Here is a 19,861-nt window from a genome sequence, read left to right as displayed (position 1 = left end):
TAATGAACAGTCCCTTACTAGGTGCAGTTCAAAAATAGTGGATTGGAGTCAATAATAAGTCAAAATGTCCAAATAAATGCTAATTTGTTATTTATATTTATGCCGAATTTAATAGTTGCTGCATTTTCATAAAACCAGCAGAATCATATAAATGTTAACTTCATTTAAAGTCGCTTCACACCGGGTTTGCGGTTGTTTGAATGGAGTTTGTTGAAGTAATCTGGGAGAGTGGTTTATTTCGGGACTTGGCATGAGGGTGTAGGCGTAGCTCAAGACGGCTGCGTGGGTTTCCCGGATGGAGTAGCGTCGCCATCTTTATGTCAGTGCTACCGGTGGGTCCTCAGTTCAGCGGAGCGACCGTGCTGTTGCTGATCCACCACCAGGCATCGCCGAGCAGCCGATAATCCTCCCTTTCCTCTGGGACGCCACGAGCAGCCCCAACACCCGAGCACCATGGCGGACAGAGAGAACTTAGTATACCAGGCAAAACTCGCCGAGCAAGCGGAGAGATATGACGGTAAGACGCCGCATAAATAACGGTCTTTGCACAGCGCCTGGCCCCTCTTCCCCCTCCCTCAGTCTCCCTGCGCAGGGGGCTTGGAGACGCAGGTAAAGCAGTTCACATGGATTTGCTGAGTGAGAGACAAAATGGCGGAGATTTCTCCAGCCGAATGAATCAGTAAACGTTTAAGTTAATGATTCCTGGTTCATGGAGAGGAAACATTTGGCGTGGCGAAAAGCGTACTTTGTCGCGTGGCCTGGCGTCTGGTTAACATTTAGCTTACTTTAGCCGGTGAGCTAAGCTAGCGTCAGTTAGCTAACTACATTGCTAACTAGCTAGCTAACGTTAGCCTTTCTTCAGCCCCGACACGCGTCACGCCAAACTCCATTCAGTAACACAGCAAAACGTCCACACCCCATCAAACGTGACTGTCGCCCCTCCTGATTCAGTACTAACTGTTGGCTCAGTCAGGATCCATCTGACTCAACAAGGAGCAGCTCCAGGAGACAAATGCATCCGAAAATTGTGCCACAGTTCATGCTAGCTGACCGCCCCCACCAAGTGTTATTGAGCCTGACAAATCAGTCACAGCCAAAGAATCGCTTAAAACATATTTAATGTCTCCATATGGTGTTGGGTGCAAGCCAAATTTAAGACTGACCCTACTCTTTAACAACCCCTGTAAGGTCTGAATTTGTGTTGCAGTAGGAAAAAAAACGTAGACAAGTAAACAAGACTATTTAAGTTATAAACTACAACATGTGAAATTAGCTTTGTGTTGGTGGTAACCAGGCTGACATTGTGTCTGCTACTTCAGTGAGGCCAGGAGTCATTGTGTGTGACCATGGTGGCATGGGTGTACTGATTGATTGGTGTAGCACCAGTAGTGTACAGGAGGAGGTGGGGCAGAGGCAGTTACTTTTTCTGCAGGCTGACACGGAAGTTAGCATCACACTGGTTCCCCATGGATGTGTAAAGAGACTTGGATATAGCGTAGGCAGTGGGTAGGGATGCACGCCATTGGATTTTTTGCTGATATCCAATATGGTGATATGTAACAACTCATCAGACCAATAACAGATATATATAAATTCACCCTTTTCCTGCCTACCTTAACTGATCAGCAAGTCTCTTCTTCAGTGGAAGTAACATCATATTATGCATGCAATCTCTTATCGTGATGGCCCACCAGCCGATGGACACAAAGTGGGGTAGAGCACGCACATCCAAGATATTACAGGTGCAGGACCAACAAGCAAACAGACTTTTTTTTTTTTTTTGTTAAAAAGGGGTGAAGTCTGCACACTGTTGTAGCTCCTCAAATGTTTATTATATAAGATCAACCCAGCCGATGGAGACATGAAATACAATACTTAAATGTATGTGATATTCGTTCATTGTGCAAATTAAGAAATAGCATGTCGGTTGTTTCCGATTGTTAATTTTAAAGCCCATATCGGCTGATACTGATGACATGCCAATATTATTGTGCATCCCTAGTTTGAACCAATCCAACAGCATTCAATCTGGTTGCAGGAGAGAACTGCAAAGAACTATGGTTACATTACTGAACGCCATTAACGTTCAAAAACTACTCGCTGGTCAACAAATAATTTGCAGTATGAAAAACTTGCAGGTTGAAAATTACAAACAACTTCCAACAAACTTTTCTTTAGCAAATAAGTTCAACTTTAATATATCATTATTCTCTTGGTACTAATTATGTACTGATATTATCAGCATGTTGGCCGATTCCAGTATTTCATTTTAAAACCAATATTGGCCAATACAATGACTTGCTGATATTATCATGGTTCCTTAATTGGGCCCATAGATCAGGCACACGAGAGACTTACTGACCATGACCGAGTCCAAGCGGCTGACTTCTTGTTAAGCACTCTGCTAACTTCACTGGGGAGAAAATGATGTAATCTCGCAGCTCTTTTAGACTCCAATGCTATCTGACCAAATGGATTCAATCATGATATTGGAATTAGTCATTTAGCAGGGGTTGACATGACAAACTGACGTATTTTATAGCATAGAACAAAACGTGAAAATCTCTTAAGCTTGTGTTAACCAGAGACCTTTTTTCAGGTATCTTATCAAACACTCATTCCAAAAAAAACCCCACTGACTTTGAGATGAGGAAACCATAAGTGGTAAAATCATAAATATTAATAATAACTAGGTACTGCATGCCAAGATGGCGCCTATTCATTCCAGTGGGGTTGCTCGCCTGGCACATACACCAAAAAAAACAAACAAAACTCAAGCTTTTAACGCACAGTATTTAATTTCTGCCGTTTCTCAATCAAATCAATAAGAAAAGACGGACTCTTATGACGTTGTGAAGGAGCATGGGATCATTCATTGCTGATTATAATCTGAAAGAAATCTGATGTGAGTCAGACAGAAATCATATTCACATATTCATGTTCAGTCATGTTATGTCGAATCCTTCTAATGAAGTAGCCAGTCAGTCAGTCACGTTAACTTGCTGACTCACCATTATCATTAGATGAGTTAACTCCGCTGCTACTGCAGCTAACGTTATGTGGAGAATTCAGTCTTGGGGTAGCGCTGCACTGGTCAATACAGTCATAACAAAAATAACTTGTGGGTAATTCATAATATGGAAGTTTTATTCAACATTTGTTACATCTCCATTGTGGAAAATTTTAACACAATAATTAACATTATTGTTTTATTGCCCAACCCTGATTGTGATTGCTCACTGAACAACAACTTTGGCCATAAGTTCATAGTGAGCCAGCTTTTCTTTGCCATTTATTGTCTTGGAGTTAGTTAGTAAATACAGTTTACAGTATAGTTGGTTTAGCTGTTCAGTCAGTACAAATCTTAAACAAAACCATGGCAACTGGGCTCTGGATCATTATGCTTTAGCATGTTCTGTTCCTTTGCCACCATAATAAATTAGTTGAATTATATTTTCCAGGAAAAGTACAGACTTACTACCGTTTTCTTCTGTAAAATGGAAAAAATAGATTAAATAACACCAGACACCACACCATATCAATAATCAAACATTTCAGTAACAGCAGGGAGTATATGTATGTCTTATTTGCGCCTGGTGTGAGTTGCTGTTTGAATATTGTCAAAGACTTCCTGCCTTGCTTTTGTGATAGAGGATCAATGGTCAATACATGCATTTTAACATCTTTAATCATCAGAATTGATAAGTTGTATTATGGAGGGGTGGATGCGTATAGCTGCTCACAGCAGCACGTCTTTCATTGACGAACATGACCCTGGAAGACACTGAACACACGTTGTTCTGCATTGCTTTATGCCCATGATACACATCAAACATGTACACAAGTAGGCAGCTGGTGGAGTCCTGGAGAACAATATCTTTAGGTGTGAAAATTGCATGAAGCCAAGCTTTAATATCAAAGCTATCTGTCTCTTAGTGAAAGTCATTTGAACTCCAAGCGCTGCTTTATATTTTTACATAACAATATACTGAAACGAATAAACAGTTGTAATTATCATTCTCTGATGATCAGCTGATTGACTAATCATTCCCGCACTAACAGTCAGTATGCTCCCTGGGCAGTGTAGCCTGTCTGCCCACATTATCTGAAAACCTATAACCTTTGTCAGCTTTAGAGAGGCTGTACACTACCTGGAGAGTCAGTCCAACATATGATACTTAACCACAGTGACTGCTTTCCATTTGCTCTGCGGCCTCTCCCCATTCATTGTGACGTGTAGCGGCACTGGCAGTTTTAAAACGTTAATCTGTCCATCCCAGACTTTCAGTTCTCAGAGTTCTCCACCTGTCTGCATAAAGTTTAGGAAGTCAGTGTAGTTGCATTTTCAAAATTCTTGAAGCAGCTATGAAGCCATACAGGTCTTACACCTAGTGTCCACAGGACATGTCTGTATTACAGCTGTGCTGCAGCTGCTTCTTAGTGTGTCAGTGTCCACCAGATGTGTGTGTGCTCTGGTTTCTACATGCATCTGCTCTATTTTTAAATGTATTTTAAGACTTGTGTCTCTGCAGTGAGAACAACATTTGTAATGCATTGTATTGGTTAATAACCATATAAATAGAAAACAAGCGGCTGGGTGCTATTTTTAGGGACGCTTGTCTTTCTTTGGTTGGAGACAGAGAGGGAGACAGAGAAGAGGTCGCCGAAGCACAAGCTGTTTGAATTTGTGTTATTTTTGATGTTGTTAGTGGACATTGGGTCCACAGTGATGCAGCTGGAAAGTAACTCAGTTATCAGTAGGTACATAGCCATCCATGTTTGTATGTGCATTTTCATTTTGCACAAAAAACCCAGTTAAAAAGCCAGCTATCAAAAAAATGTCACAATGCAGCGGACACATTTTGGCCCATGAGTAAAGAGAAAATACTGTTGTTTTCTTTCCAAGTAGCAGTGACATTGCAGTCTTTGCTTCTCTGTCCTCAAATGTAGACAAAGCACCCAAGTCTTGCTGCCACTCACATTACATGACCCCTCCTTACATCAAACAGCCCCAAAAATCAAGAATAAAAAGAACAGATGTCTGAATACAGACTGTTGTTGCATGTAACGCTGCTTTTTGTGCTTAGGAAACCTTGCAGGTTGTGCATGCACCAGAGGGGAAATATGTCATCTTTAAAGTGCCACCAATATCGTCTTAGTTTTGCAGCAATTAAAAATTATATATAACAGTTGCTGGTGCTCATTTGATATGTGTGATATGTTTAAGAGGGCTGCTTTTTATTATACAGACTGCACAAAGCACAGTTTTGCAGACTGACTTCAATTTTGTTTCATGGCATCTACAGGAGTTGGTGTCCAAAGAAAAGTTATTGAAGCCCGGTTTGTGTCAGCCAGGGGTTGAGCAGTGATTGTGATCGGTTCAATAGATCTGTGGAGCTTGTAATGCTGCGAAAATGCTTTTAAAAAGCACAGAGAGGTCATTGAGTGTGTTTGAGTGCAGGCCGGGCTGGAGGGTAAAGTGATCAAAGCAGCATAGTGCTCCTCCTGGCTCCAAACCATCGTGTATCGGGTTTCGCCAGCATGCTGCGTTGAACCCTGCTATTGGCTTCGACAGATAACACCCTGTCTGTGAAGTTAAAAGCCGAGTGATTGGCACACTGCTCTAACCTCCGGGGGAGCATGGGAGGTGTGACTCTTCTGCAGCTCGAGCCACAGTTTTGTTTTAATCACTGTTTTTTTTAATCATTAGCATACCCAACATGATGCTACTTAATGAGACAACATCCTACAGAAGGCGTTGTTGCATTTTCACATTCAGCATAACAGTATAATGTTTCATAGACTCTCAGGTTTATTCAGAAATGACCTCTAATGTATTACCGACAATCACTGAACCATTTCAGTTGATTTGGATGTTTATGTTCCTTCTCCTTGAACGGCTTCTTTTTACTCATCAGAGGCCCCATGTTGTGTCTGTTTTTTGTTAATCCCCAGGGAAACAGCTTGTTGTGCTAATTAGTAGCTCCTTCAGAGCGAAGTGTCAAATTGTTTTCATTGCCATTTCACCCCCGGATTCTATATTGATGTTTTTCACACATACTACTGAATCACCTTGAGGATGTGAGATGTAGAAGACATCACATTTGGTCGAGCTCAGCCCTCGGCTTCATTGTCCTGGCTGTGTTCCCTGTATCCCATCATAGGTGTCCATAGGTGGAGAATCTCTGCATTAGAAGAGTTTGTACTTGGGCAGTGTCCCAGGCTCTCCATTAATAAAGTACTGAGGATGACAGAAACCTTTCAGGGCTCTGCACTGTGGTTTTAACTGTTAATGGCAGGAGGATGTGTGCGTCTTCAATTAAGAAAATCAGATTGTGTACCTCAAAATGCCAATAATTATAATGGAGGAGACGGTTTTAAATACTCACTTTCCCCTCCAGTGATATTGAGCCATGCAGATAGTTTTTTGCTTTCGTTTGCTGGATTTTAGATTAATGCCTCTGAGATATCTGCCTACATCCATTGCAATAGATATGAATGGTATATTGGGGGTTTCGGTGTTCAGACATTAAAAAAAATTACTTTTAAAATTCAACAGCAGCATTTCTTCCCAGACAAGGTGTCAGTGTTGCTCTGCATAATCCACAGAATACACTGTCAGCAGTTTTATAAGACTAGCTCCAATGAAAAATGATTACTTAATATGAATGTAAACACCCTTAAAATCTGCAGGTCAGGACTTAAACATCATAGTCATTGTTTCATTTTAAATCTAATAAGCTGCAGTAAAAACCAAAACTAAAGAAAAAGTTGTTCACTATCCAGTAACAGTATGTTGGCCAATATTCATTTTATAACCGAAACACGTAGCTCAAAGGTCCAGATTGTAGGATTTAGAGGGATATATAAGACAGGTGTTTCTGTTACATTAGAATGAGCTTTTTATATCTACCTAGGGAGCGGGCTGTCGTCTACAGGAGATAGCTAGGTTAAATCACCTGGTACGTTTGATTTAAAGTGACCTCTGTAGATAGTTTGGCTCCCTGAACAGTACGTAAAAGTTTCAGCTGTTTGCAATCTACAATCCTCACCACTAGATGCCACTTAATCTCCTAAAATCTTATGCACTGCTCCTTTAAAGGCGCCCCGTGCTGTTTTTTTTTAAATATAGAATAAATGAATAGAATATAGTATATCTTCATTGTCCACCAGGGGTGGAACTTTGTGTCACCAGACACAAAACACAACATTGTAAAATCCAGACAAATGGTAAAACAAGTGTACAAAGTCATTACAAAACACTGAACACATTAGATCAGCTTATTGTCTGTCCATAGTTTAAAAACTCAACAGTCATCTTAAGTATACTGGTGGCACCTGGGATGAAGGACCTCTTAAATACATTTAATTTGCCAGAGGGACTCTACAGCGCCTCCCGCAGCTCAAGAGCTTGATCTGGTTCGAGAGAGGATGGGAGTTATCTGCCAAGATACTGTCTTCCTCGTCCTTTCTGTGAAATCCAACAAAAGTTGTGTTTACATTTAATATGACTCACCAAAAAACATTGTATGTTATCTCTGAGTCTAACAAATATGTTCAGTGCATTGCTCATTTGCAGAGCTGATGTTATATTTGTATTTTAATCCATCATTGTTAATATCCATGTTTCCTGGCTTGACTTGTCTTTGTTGGTGCATTGCTGCATATTTTGACACATTACAGTCACCTTTGCAACATTTAGATAGTGTTTGAGACATAGGTGGGGAAAACTCCCTTTCAAGATGGGACCAATCCCAATATTTAAGCCTAAGCAGATACAATGTAGATATAAGGCCTCGTCGAGCCTTCGAGTATCTCTTTGCTTGAGCTACAGTAGGATCTAAAGGTAGTGGGGCTGCCCCCCAATAGCTGACCAAACGTTAGATCAAAAAGGTCATTAGTCAGCAAGGTGTCATTGGTCACTTAGTCCCAGAAAAAAAAAAACAAGAACAAATCTGAAACTCTATCAGGAGCTCCACCGTATAAAAATAAATCAAAACCTATATGACTGTACCGCATGGGAATTTAATTTGAAAGGACAGACACAGGAAGTGTCCACGCTCAGCAGTCAGACAGGAGTCAGGTTAATTTCCAGGGCTGGTACCTGCAGTTATTCCACAGGCTAGTTAATAACATGTCGGGCAGGAAATCCAAAGTGTGGGATCATTTTGAGAAGGTGAAGGACGAACCCAAGGTGATATGTAAACTCATCTTCATTGGTCGACTACAAACATGACGTATCATCTGAAACATGGAAGTAGCTACATGCCCATTAGCCCACAGCGTCATTAACAGGCGGCTCGCTCAGTGTGTGACGTGCACTTGTAGATAAAATATAGGCCTATATTAATGAAGGTTCATTAGTACGCTTTTGTATTTTATATTATATTATTTGTATTAAACATGCAGGTGACTAGTCGAAAGGTACATTAGGTCAAAGGTGGAGAATGGTGTCACCAGTCAGAAGGCTCAGTAGATTTGATTGCACGGGCTGACATCCACTGCATAGCCTAATGTTAGGTCAATACACCATTTAACAGTACTGGGCTGCCATAGGAAAGCTCAGCCAACTCGGGCACATATCACCATGTGTACTGACAAATGTAAAATACAAAGTATCTGCGATAAGCTAAAAAGGCTCATAATATCAGACATAGCAGTGTATTGGTTAGGCTCTATTTGCAAGGACTTTATAGGAACCAGTAAACAATCCTGACCAGACAAACCCCCAGTATTTTTTGTGGGGGAGACGTTCAGAATCACATCCATACTCGGGTGCTTTGTAACATTTGTTCTCACACAATATTCATGTTGTTGCTACTGTTTGTGCAGAGGGATTCGAGAAGCCCACGCCTTATGTCATTTGTCTCCCTCTGCCTTTCAGAAATGGTAGAGTCGATGAAGAAAGTGGCCAGTATGGACGTGGAGCTCACGGTGGAGGAGAGGAACCTGCTGTCAGTAGCATATAAGAACGTGATCGGTGCTAGAAGAGCTTCCTGGAGGATAATTAGCAGCCTGGAACAGAAAGAAGAAAACAAAGGCGGAGAAGACAAACTAAAGATGATCCGGGAATACAGGAAAACGGTCAGACACTGTTGCAAACCGAAATTTACCAACTGGTTACTTTCAGCTGTTGCAAACTTCTAAGCTTCAAGGTTTCAATCATGAAAATTGAAACGCTTATCCAACATTTTGACATGTTTTTTTTTAAATTGAAGACAGTCTTCAATCACTGTAGAGCCAAACAATGTTTATTCCTTCTTTTGTTGTTGAGAACTCGAGAACTTTAAATGGCAGTCGTCCATTTTCAGCCTATTCTGCACTTGCCAGGCAGAAGTATTGGTGAAACAAATCACACCACACAGCTGCAATCCGTCTGTGCTGATGTCTGCAACAGATCCCAACAAAGCATTAACAGCCTTCTGTGAATCTTTCTGCAACATACTGACTTGGTTTCAGTTAGCTTTGGAGGGAAAGTAGTCACTGTTTACCCTGTTGTAGTCACAGATTCTCTTCCATTAGTTTATAGAGTAAACATCTCTGGCTTGTAATACTCACAAAGTCCTGAATTGGACACAATAATGAAAATACAAACCCTTAAGTAGGACTTTAAGTTGCCACCCACTTTATGTCATGGAGATAAGTGTAGCTGGTGCACTCTCAGATAATCTAATTACCATATCTAGTAGCCAAGTTGCCAGATATGCTTTACCCTTTTGGCAGGACTCTTTAAGCTCTCCTCCATTGACCTCTCCACCCTGAGAGGAAATGTTGAGATTTCACATCCCAACAATACCTGTCTGAGTGAAATAATGAGGTCGGCAGCAATCATGAATCAACTTTAGATCACCCTTTCTTCATTTCTGCTGCAAAGAAACTCCGAGTCACTGGTGGCACCACTGAGTGCAGTGCAGCACAGCATGGACACTGAAACCAGGTATTAAACAGGCACTGGGAGACCGTAGTATTGACAAGCTCTGACATTAACGGTTGTGCTGTTGGTATTGGAGAAATTCAGACGATATATTTCTTGTTCATTTAGTTCACACAAATGTAAGCCTGTACAGTTTGTATCTTCCCAGTTCTGTTTCTAATTTGCAGCAAGATTAAGACATTCGTCACTGATGCATTTTTGCTATCCAGTCCAGAGGAGAGCTCTCTGTGTGGGGCGGGGTCAGCTCTGCCGCTCTGTGTCTCACACACACACACAGAGGCCCTGCTCTCAGTGACAATGGCGGTATGGTTACACTTCACAAGAGTTGATGCCGACACTGCTCCTTGCCACAAGTTCAACAGCTCCTTAGCATGTGGGGGCAGAAACACAAGCAATCTTCTGAAACTTCTAGTGAAAGTGCATCACATACAGGCGGAGAAATGCACCGCTTTCGACCGCATAGCTTGTAGTTCATCTCCAGTTACCCCGTCCACCTCAGGTATGTTACAGTATAACTCCCTGCTAACTTGTAGCAGGAAAGGCAATATCAAAAGGAAGAGCTGTTTTATTCACAAGGACATGCTGCCGTATAGTGATGTTAAAAATGTCAGATTTAGTTGTCTGCCAGTGACCCTGGAGCTGAGTCACACTGTCGGCTTCTCTTTGACAAATGCTTCCTCTGGGACGGCCCCAAAAGCTGCCCTCTGTGTCTCTGCCCATTCTGACTATTGTTGGTGTGGCGAGAGACAGGATTTTGTACTTTGAAATAAAAAACGAGAGAACGCTGATGTTTTTAAATGAGTTTCTGCCAGTCATAACTCGTTAATTAATTTACAATTTTAAATATCAAATCTGAGTTTATTTGACATTGAATTTTAACTTTGAGGAGCAGAGTTTTCCTTCTAAGTAAAAAAGGAAGTATTAAAGGTAGTGTTGATCCAGCACCTGTCAGGTTTTGTGCAACTACACAGACTCATGACAGCAGTGTTTCTGCATTTTGGTCCTCAGGTCGAGAAAGAGCTGAAATCAATCTGCAACGACATTCTGGATGTACTGGACAAGCACCTCATCTTAGCCGCAACCACGGGAGAGTCTAAGGTTTTCTACTACAAAATGTATGTATGTTATAAATGTGTGAGTGTTGTGTTATCATGTCTTATGTGTACAGATTTTCAAAAGTACTTTACAGAATGTCAAAAACATCTTTTTTGCACTTGATTTGAATGATTGTCAACAGGGATGGGCATGAGTAAATACTCGTTTTGAACGCCAGCAATCGTTCAATATATGAAGTGACGTAACCACTGTTTATGAATATCTGCACCGATCCATGTAGCAAAAATAATAGATCTGCGCAGCTGCAGATGTTTGTTTTCAGTCAGACGTCACTAATGTTACAGGCAGAATGACGTAAAGGCATCAGAGTGATGTTTGGAAGTATTTCGACAAAATAAACTAAATGAATGCGCAGTGCTTTGAAACGTTAAGCCCAGTTCAGACTAAAGATTCACATGAGATGAGATGAAACGAGCAACTACTTGCAATGGCCCGTTCAACAACGTTCTAAAAACTGGCCAGTTCACACCGCTGCAACTTTTCTCTGCTACGTTCTAAAACGGTTTCACCTTGTCGTGAGTCTTTGGTCTGAACTGGACTTTAAACTTGTGTATCACAGCTCATCTCTACAGTCTGTGCATGGCAGGAAGGAAGGCGAACCCTTAGCTCCACCCGCATATTCACCTGTGTGTTTTTGCAGTACTCAATAACAATTTAATGCAAGTACGTGAATATGGCAATTGTTTAAAATGCCTATCCTTAATGATGAATATTCCATCTCAGTACCATGTAAAGATATTCCATGAAACGGTCCGTGGTGTTTAGGGGTGGTGGCCTTTAAATATGCCTGTCAGAGCTGAGATGCATTTCGAGGCTCACAGTCCTATTGGAAAATGAATCTCAGCCACACAGTGTAAAGCCATAAAAACATCATGTAAAATAAATAAATGAATTTAACTTTAGAATAGATTAAACATCATTACGTGAGAATGTTTTACCCTCCATTTTCTGCACTGCATTCTAACTGAAGCCACCTGATCACATGAAGTGCAAACTCTGAATGACGACTGAGCTCAGTCATTAGCTTCAGTCTGCAGGAGTGAAATGCTGGCTCGCTGTTCAGAAACTGCAACTCTCCATTAAGGCAGCAGAAGTCTTTGCACTGCACTTTATTAACCACAGCAAGGTTCTTTATTCACTTGGCTCTGTTCTATGTAGGCTGTAGATGCTGTTAGGTCTTTAAAAGTTGTTCACTTGATGTTTGTTGCCAGTGCTCTGGTCTCTGTTAATGCACATGTGTGAAAGCAGATATGTGTCTGACTGCATTGTTCCCTCTGCTCAGGAAGGGAGATTACCACAGGTACCTGGCAGAGTTTGCTACGGGCAACGACAGGAAGGAGGCAGCAGAGAACAGTTTGGTTGCGTACAAAGCTGCTAGCGACATCGCCTTGATCGAACTCGCTCCAACGCACCCCATTCGTCTGGGATTGGCCCTTAACTTTTCAGTTTTCTATTATGAAATCCTCAACTCGCCAGACCGTGCTTGCAAGTAAGTGTCATCATTTTGTGTTGTCTGTTTAAGGAGTAACTAAACCCAAGACTTTAACCTGAAGTGCCTCCTCCCTGGAATGTGAAAATGGGCAGGGACACAGCCAGTCACTCTATCGTGCCGCCTCCTGATCGGCACCACCCACCCACACAAACTGAAATCGTTTGACCTCAAAATCGTAATCAAGATCACCAGATGATTAATTGCACAGCCTTACTTTCCTGCACATTTTTTGTAGAATTTGGGATTTCTTCAGGGTGTTTGGCATCCCAGGTTTGTTAATATCATAGAGGTAAAGTGTTGCATTGGACCTGGCTTGTTGAATGTATCGTATCATCAGAAGTAAACTATCGTGTTTGACGTAAAAAAAAGGCTCAAGGTGCCAGAACCTTTACTGTCATGAACGCCTGCTGGCAGCCATTTTAAGCAACAAAGCTCTGATAAAGCCGCTGTGCATTATTCCCCCAACAACAAACAGCAGACAGAAGAAGTCATCCAGTGGCAGGCGGACAGAGTCAAGCATCTAAAAAGTGAACAAACAAGACACAGTGGATTTATCTGCTGGACTGAAACTTCTTGTTTGGAAGCTTTTCTGCCCTGTGGAGGCCAAAAATCCACGAATCCCGTGTGTCAGAGTAAATTAAATCGACATTTCAACAACTCTTCCTTTCTGCTGTTGCTCAAAATCCCACATGAAAAGAAACTGTGTGTTCCAGCTGTCAGACAGTGTTTGTGATTCTCAGGAACACGGTGCTTTGTCACCAGCAGATCCCTTTTCATACATGCAATTATATCCACCTGTTTACTGTTCTGTGTTTAACTGTGTTGTCTTGTAACCTTTCTGCCGACAGGTTGGCGAAGGACGCGTTTGACAATGCCATTGCAGAACTGGATACGCTGAGCGAGGAAAGCTATAAGGACTCAACACTTATCATGCAGTTGCTACGTGACAACTTGACACTATGGACCTCAGACGTTCAGGGAGATGGTGAGAAAGTCTTTACCTTCTTTTTAGGAAACTAGCTATGGTTAGTTTTTTAGGTCTTGTATTTTAAAGCCGTTGACTGCCTTGTGTCTATAAGCTCTCAGGCTGATACCACATCTAGAAAACTGTGACCTACCTAATTCCTCCTTCTCTAACCTTTCCCCTGATAGGAGTGGTTTCTCTAAAGCCAGACGCCCTCTCCCTCCTCTCTGTCTCAGGCTCAGTACTCACACACTGCTCTAACTTCTCATCTCTCCCTCGTTCTTCTCTAGATTCTTAAGGACAGCCCTCTTCCTTCACTCTTCCATTATAGAAGTGTATTTTGTAAGTCATTCCTCCTGACTGTCTTTGGCTTTCTCACCTCAAGCTCTTCTGTCTCGCCACCGCGACATCCATCACTAACTTGCTCACATTTACAAAGTCCAGCCTTGTTGAGTGTTTTTGGGGTCAAAGGAGACGATAGCCTCTCCTGCCCTGTTTGCCCACAACTCTGAGGGATTACAGAGCTGCAGTTGCTGATTCTTGTCTTTTTCACCTGTTCTCCACACTTTTGTGCACGAGAGGAACTGATTAGCTGTGTGCGTGCACTGTGTGTTTTAGTGTCTTCAGGGTGTCCGCAAGTCAGTAAAAGTCTAAATTATGCATTAAAATACTGTCAAATAGAGAGTGGAGGTCCTTCACTTCCCTGTTAGCTGCTACTCCACTCTACGAGCTTCTCTTTCAATACCCAGTTTGCTACAAAACAGAACAATAAATCCCATGCACTTAAACATATACACCTTGATTAAGAACATTTAATTTGATTTCACTTTTATTATTAATCCCTGATAATCCGCCTCAAACTCAAAGCACTAATCTGTGTGGGTTCATGAGATACAGTGGGTGAGGAAGTGTATATTAATTTATAGCCTACAGTATATTAACATTTCTGCTCCGTTGTTGTTGTTCAGCATGTGTACATGTAAGATGTGACAGTTGGTCTTCATGGTGGGCTATTTGTCCCGCCCCTTCTCCACTGTGATTGGATGTGCTGGATAAAAAGTGACAGTAGCCCTTTTTAAACAGGAATTGTGCAAATTTGCAAAAAAGCCCAATCAGTCTTTTTCAGCATTGGCAGTATAAAAACAAAATCGGGGAGTGCGGTAAAATCAGCTGTTTCCTGTTTATCCACCGCCAGTGGCTAGCACGTGCTGCGTCATCAACAGCCCCTCCCGTTGCGGAAGGCCGCCTCGTTCTTTTTAAACCAATAAGGTTCAGCCAATATGACTACCCTTCGAGGCGGAAAATTGGGCACCTCGAATCAACTCGCCATTCCACCTCTGTGTATCTAAACGCTCGCAGCTTGCCGGCAAAACGGCCAAACATTTGTCGAAAATTCTGGCAGTGTAAAAGGGGCTTGTGATGAGTGCAATATTTTACACAGAGATGAACATTTTCCAGCTCTCGGCAACCAGAAGAGAGAAAAAACAAAACAAAACAGCAAATATGCAGTGCTCAGACACTCAGCGCCTCGTTGCAATGTTTGCGGCGTTTGTAGCATAGTGTCAATCTGCAGCACTCCCATCGCAGAGAAGTAAAAAAAAAATACATTGGCCTCAGGAAAACTTTTCTTTTCAACAAGTCTAGGGATGTCGCTTATCATGACATCCCTAGACTTAATTAATATCTAGGACAGGTTTCCATAAAAACAGGTTGTGCAGACTGTTGCTTCCGTTGTAAGTGATGTGGAACAAAATCTTGTTCAGCGCAAAAAAATATATTCCGGCGGCGTCGGGAGCGTAGTGGATAGTGCCGGCGCCCCATGTATAGAGGCGATGCCTCGCTGCAGTGGTTGTGAGTTCAACTCCGGCTTGCAACCCTTTGCTGCATGTTGTCCCCCCTCTCTCTCTCTCTCTCTCTCTCTCTCTCTCTCTCTCTCTCTCTCTCTCTCTCTCTCTCCCTCTCTCTCCCCCATTTCTCACACTGTCCTGTCCATTAAAGGCAAAACGGCCGAAAAAATAATCTTTAAAAAAACAAACATTGTTTTTCTTGTCAATTAATGAGAATTTAACTGAATTACAGTCACAATAAAGTCAGCATCTTACAACTCTGTATTTGCTTTATTTCAGTATGATTTTACCTTTTTAAAGGTATTTTTAGGCATTAAGCTTTAGCTCCACATCAGTGTGATTTTAATAAGGTTTTATTACTCGGGAACAGAACCTGAAAGATCAGGTTTGACTTAATTTCCGTGTAAAACATTTTCCCTTTGAGAAACACGAGCAGAAACATGGCTTCACTTCTCCACCACGATGGAAAAAGAGTGTGATTCCAGCCTTTAACTATAGACTAAAATAACTTGCGGACACCCTGCTCCTTCACCATCGCACGTCAGTATCACTGAACACACCCCGCTGGGGCGTTGGAGCAGATCCTGCCTGGATGAGGCAGAGTTTGGAAACCTGTGAACGCAGCTTGTTGAAGTGTGATATAACAGACAAACTGCAGAAACAGCATGTGAGGCCGCTGCTCCATCTCCTGTGGCTTTCTCACATCCCAGTTAGCTGTGGCGCTAATGAGCACTGTTACGGTTTCTATTTTAATCATGATGGATTCTCCAGCCTTTGTTATTTGTGCCTCTTAATTCTTCATTACACGGATGGCTGTGCTGTCTCTATGGTAACCTTTCTAAGCAACCAGTTGTACAGGTTCACAAGGCATTTTACCCCCTTAGTACATCTGACCACAGCTTGTTTTGAAGACACTGTGAACTAACTGTTGCTCACTGGCCTGCATGGTGACACAATCAGTTGTTTACTTGTGAATGTGGGTTTTATTTGTTGCATGACCGACTGATCACTGATCAACACATTTCTGAGCTGATCCCAATCATCTCTAAAAGAAAGGTCTTCTTTCAGTGATGTTAACTCGTCATAATTTGAATTTAACTCCTTGAAATAAGCAGAAATCATCAAATAACAACTCAGATCTTTCTCTAACTGCAGCTCCTTTGCTCTCTGAATAAAGGAGCTGCATAGGGAAGATAGATTCCCTACTCCACAGTGAACGGAGAATCCAAAAAAGGCAAACATTCTTTATTAACTGAAGTAAAGGGGGACTGCGTTAAACAACAGAGAAAACTATATCAAAACATCCATTTACAAACTCTCACACAACTCGTGCAGTACAGCCCAACACCCCTACTCCACCAAAATTAGTGCATGAATGCAGAAAATCTTTTTAACACAGGCAAAAATGCTAAAAAAAAAATAGGCTAGACTTCATTTTCCATATAAAAACATTGCGTAGGATCCATACTAAAAATCTGCGTACGGACAAAAGCCAGGCAAGCGCCAAAAAACAGTTTCTACAATCAGGTTCCACCTCACCATCTGCGTTGCCAGTTTCCTGTCTCCAGCATGTTTGTAACCACGAGTCCAAGTTTCTCCCATCAAGTCTTTGTATAAATCACAACTTTTGCGTGGAGAGTGGCTTACGCTACTTGTAAGCGGATATGTTTTAAACATAACATTTGAGTGAATAAGACTGGATAAATGAGATTTGGATCATACTGCGCGAGTTGTGTGAATGTTTGTAAACATATTTTCATATAGTTTTGCAGTGGTTAAACGCAGTCCTTCGTTTACTTAAATTCATGAACCATGTTTGCCTTTTTGGATTCTCCGTTCAACATGGAGCTATCTGAGACAAACAAAGCTTTATTCACAAATTCAACGTAACCTGCAGTAAGTCATTGATACACAAATGGTCACTCTGTGGGCAAAGTATAATACTTAAGCTGTGAACTTTTTAGCAATGTTGACACATGATTATTTTGGCAGTTGATAAACAAGAAATTGATGCATTTGATTGTCTGCATTTTCCTCCTTTTTGCCCCGAGTAACTATCACTGTGACTGATTCTGAGTACACTTCATTTTGTAGTTTACCAAACACAGCACTGAAAAACAGGGTTGGGATCAGGATGTTGTATGAAATGCCACAAACTCACAGACCTTAGTGAAATTACTAGTTTCTAAAACACAAATTGCATGTTGTGGACACAAATAATTCAAGGTTAAAACAATTAGTCAGTTTGGATAATCAATAAATCAGTTATTTTCTCATTTAAAATGCAAAACTTTGTCTAGTGGAAGCTTCAGAATGACGAGGCGCTGCTGTTTTCACTGGATCTTTAATGTTTTTCAGTGGATCTGACAAAACAAGAAATTTGAAAATGGCATATTCATTTCTTCCCCACAATTTTTTGACATTTTATAAACAAAACAATTAATTTATCCAGAAAACAATTAGCAGACGAATCAATAATGAAAATAATCATTGGTTGCAGGCACATTTTTAAACAAAAAAGATGATTTCAACCACTTAAACTTGGCTAAAAGCATGTTTTATCATGGATTTAAAAAAACGCAGGAGTCAAGCAAATAAAATGAGGCAATTTTAAGGAACACACACACACGCACACACACACACACAGCGCAGCCAAGCATCTCCAGGCTGATGTGTTCATCATCACGGCCACATTTAGTTACCTTTTGAAAACGTCTAATTGAGTGTGCAGAGATAACATTGTGTTATGTTCTTGTCGTTATCTCAGGTGAAGAACAGAACAAAGAAGCACTGCAAGATGCGGAGGAAGAGACCCAGTGAGACTGAACAACACAAGACAAGCCCTCTTCTTCTTCTTCTTCTTCCTCCTCCTCCTCCTCCTCCTCCCTTGTTTCTCTCCTCCCAGCACTAGCTTTTGTCCCCAGCCACAGTTTTCAACTGGGTTTATACTGCAGCCCACACTCTTTCTCTACCTTTCCCTCCATTTCTGCCCATCCGTCTCACCCTTTCTCCTCATATGCATGTCATGTCCCAGTCCCCCCTCAGGGCCCGCTCGGGTCTCCATTTCCACTTCCCAGGAGTTTTACCTTATTTTTTAATGACTAATTTTGCAAGCCTGTACCCTTTAAGGTTCATGTCCTCTTTTACGGTTTTTATTTTGCTTTACTTTGCTGTATCATCTGTTGCCAAGTTCGCTTGCCTGTATTTGTAACACACATATGCAAGAGTTTATTTAAAGACGATACTTTGCTGTTCAACTTTTTCCTGTATTTGTGTGTTTATGAACAATTTATCGTCCATGCTTCTGTCAGTCAGTCAGTTTTGAAACATTTCAGTTCGCAAATTGAGGAAATAAAGTGGTGATGGAAGACTTAAAAGGGATGTGTGAAAGCGTTTAGGAAGAACTAAGTGCCCTCTTTACTTTGTGGTTACCAAACCTGCTCTTTCAACACATCAATAGGTCTTTTTTTTAATGACAAAGGGCAGAATGTCCCCCCTTCTCCTAGCATCACTCTGACCTCTATTCTTGTCCACTCTCGGACCAAGTATTGTGCTGCGAGGCTGTAGCGCTTTTGCTAATGGCAGATAGTTGGGTAATGGCTTTTTAGCAGACAAAATGTGCGTATGTGTGTGCGTGGGAGGGGAATGCTCAACACTCTTGATTGTAATATAATGCAGTTTTGCATTGGCACCGTATAAAAAAAAAAGTTTGGGAAATAGAGGCCTGCTGTATCCTTACTCCCCTGACTCTTTCAGGTTTCCTTGTCTCAATTCTGTCTCTTTCCTACTCCTCTCATTTCCTCTCTTCCTTCTGTTCGGTATGTGTAACGTGAATCTGATTTGTACTACTGGATATTCTCACCGGAGCCACAAGTACCATCTGTATTCTTACTGAAACACAGCATGGAATTAACATTAAACTTCAGATTGAAAAATGTTAAATTAACGTGTGTGAGATGTCGTCTTTTCATGTAAATATTTTTAATCTGATTTTTAATCACTAGAGGGCAGTGCAGGCCAGCAGCAGAGGAAAGAGTCCTACTTGTGTCTGAGAGTATGTCATTTGAAATTGATTTTAAAAGGTCATAGTCAAACAAAAGCCATCTGAAAAAAGACACTACAGTGTGTCAGAAAACAAGCCATGAAGTCAATTATGCCATAAAAACAGACAGTGTAGTATGTTTTAAAAAAAAAAGTCATACTATAGTATGAGTAGTAGTCATGAATAAAAATCATATCATAAAATACTATGTTGTAAAAATAATTTAAGTAACTTTATATGGCTATTTTTCTTGCCTAAAAATACCACAACAAACTAATGGTCTAGTATGCATTTAAAACAAAAACGTAGCATAATGTGGCATAACAAACTGATCAAGTCAATGTGTAGTATATTGTAAATAACAGATTCAGTGTAGTATGTCAAAAAATGCCAAAAGTTATTCTATGGTATGATATACAAAAGTGACAGTAAAGGTGTCATGAAAACTAAGTGTAGTATATCTAAA

General features: G+C 41.1%; 1 protein-coding gene across 2 annotated transcripts; it reads left to right on the top strand.

The window, feature by feature from the left end:
* The first annotated feature begins 305 nt into the window (after positions 1 to 305).
* Positions 306 to 19,295, top strand: LOC126385494 (14-3-3 protein epsilon). 2 transcript variants are annotated; one of them, XM_050037247.1, is made up of 7 exons: positions 306 to 517; positions 8,885 to 9,084; positions 10,943 to 11,049; positions 12,333 to 12,539; positions 13,391 to 13,527; positions 13,797 to 13,848; positions 18,121 to 19,295. In XM_050037247.1, exons 1-6 carry the CDS (start codon positions 454 to 456, stop codon positions 13,802 to 13,804), a joined length of 723 nt encoding a protein of 240 aa, XP_049893204.1. In that variant the 5' UTR covers positions 306 to 453; the 3' UTR covers positions 13,805 to 13,848; positions 18,121 to 19,295. The 2 variants fall into 2 exon arrangements, with proteins under 2 accessions (XP_049893204.1, XP_049893194.1); XM_050037237.1 differs by lacking the exon at positions 13,797 to 13,848 and having other exon boundaries at positions 307 to 517.
* The last annotated feature ends 566 nt before the right edge of the window (positions 19,296 to 19,861 follow it).

The sequence above is a fragment of the Epinephelus moara genome, chromosome 3, assembly GCF_006386435.1.
Source record: "Epinephelus moara isolate mb chromosome 3, YSFRI_EMoa_1.0, whole genome shotgun sequence".
NCBI classification, from domain to species: Eukaryota; Metazoa; Chordata; class Actinopteri; order Perciformes; family Serranidae; genus Epinephelus; species Epinephelus moara.
This window is presented reverse-complemented; position numbering and strand designations above follow the sequence as displayed.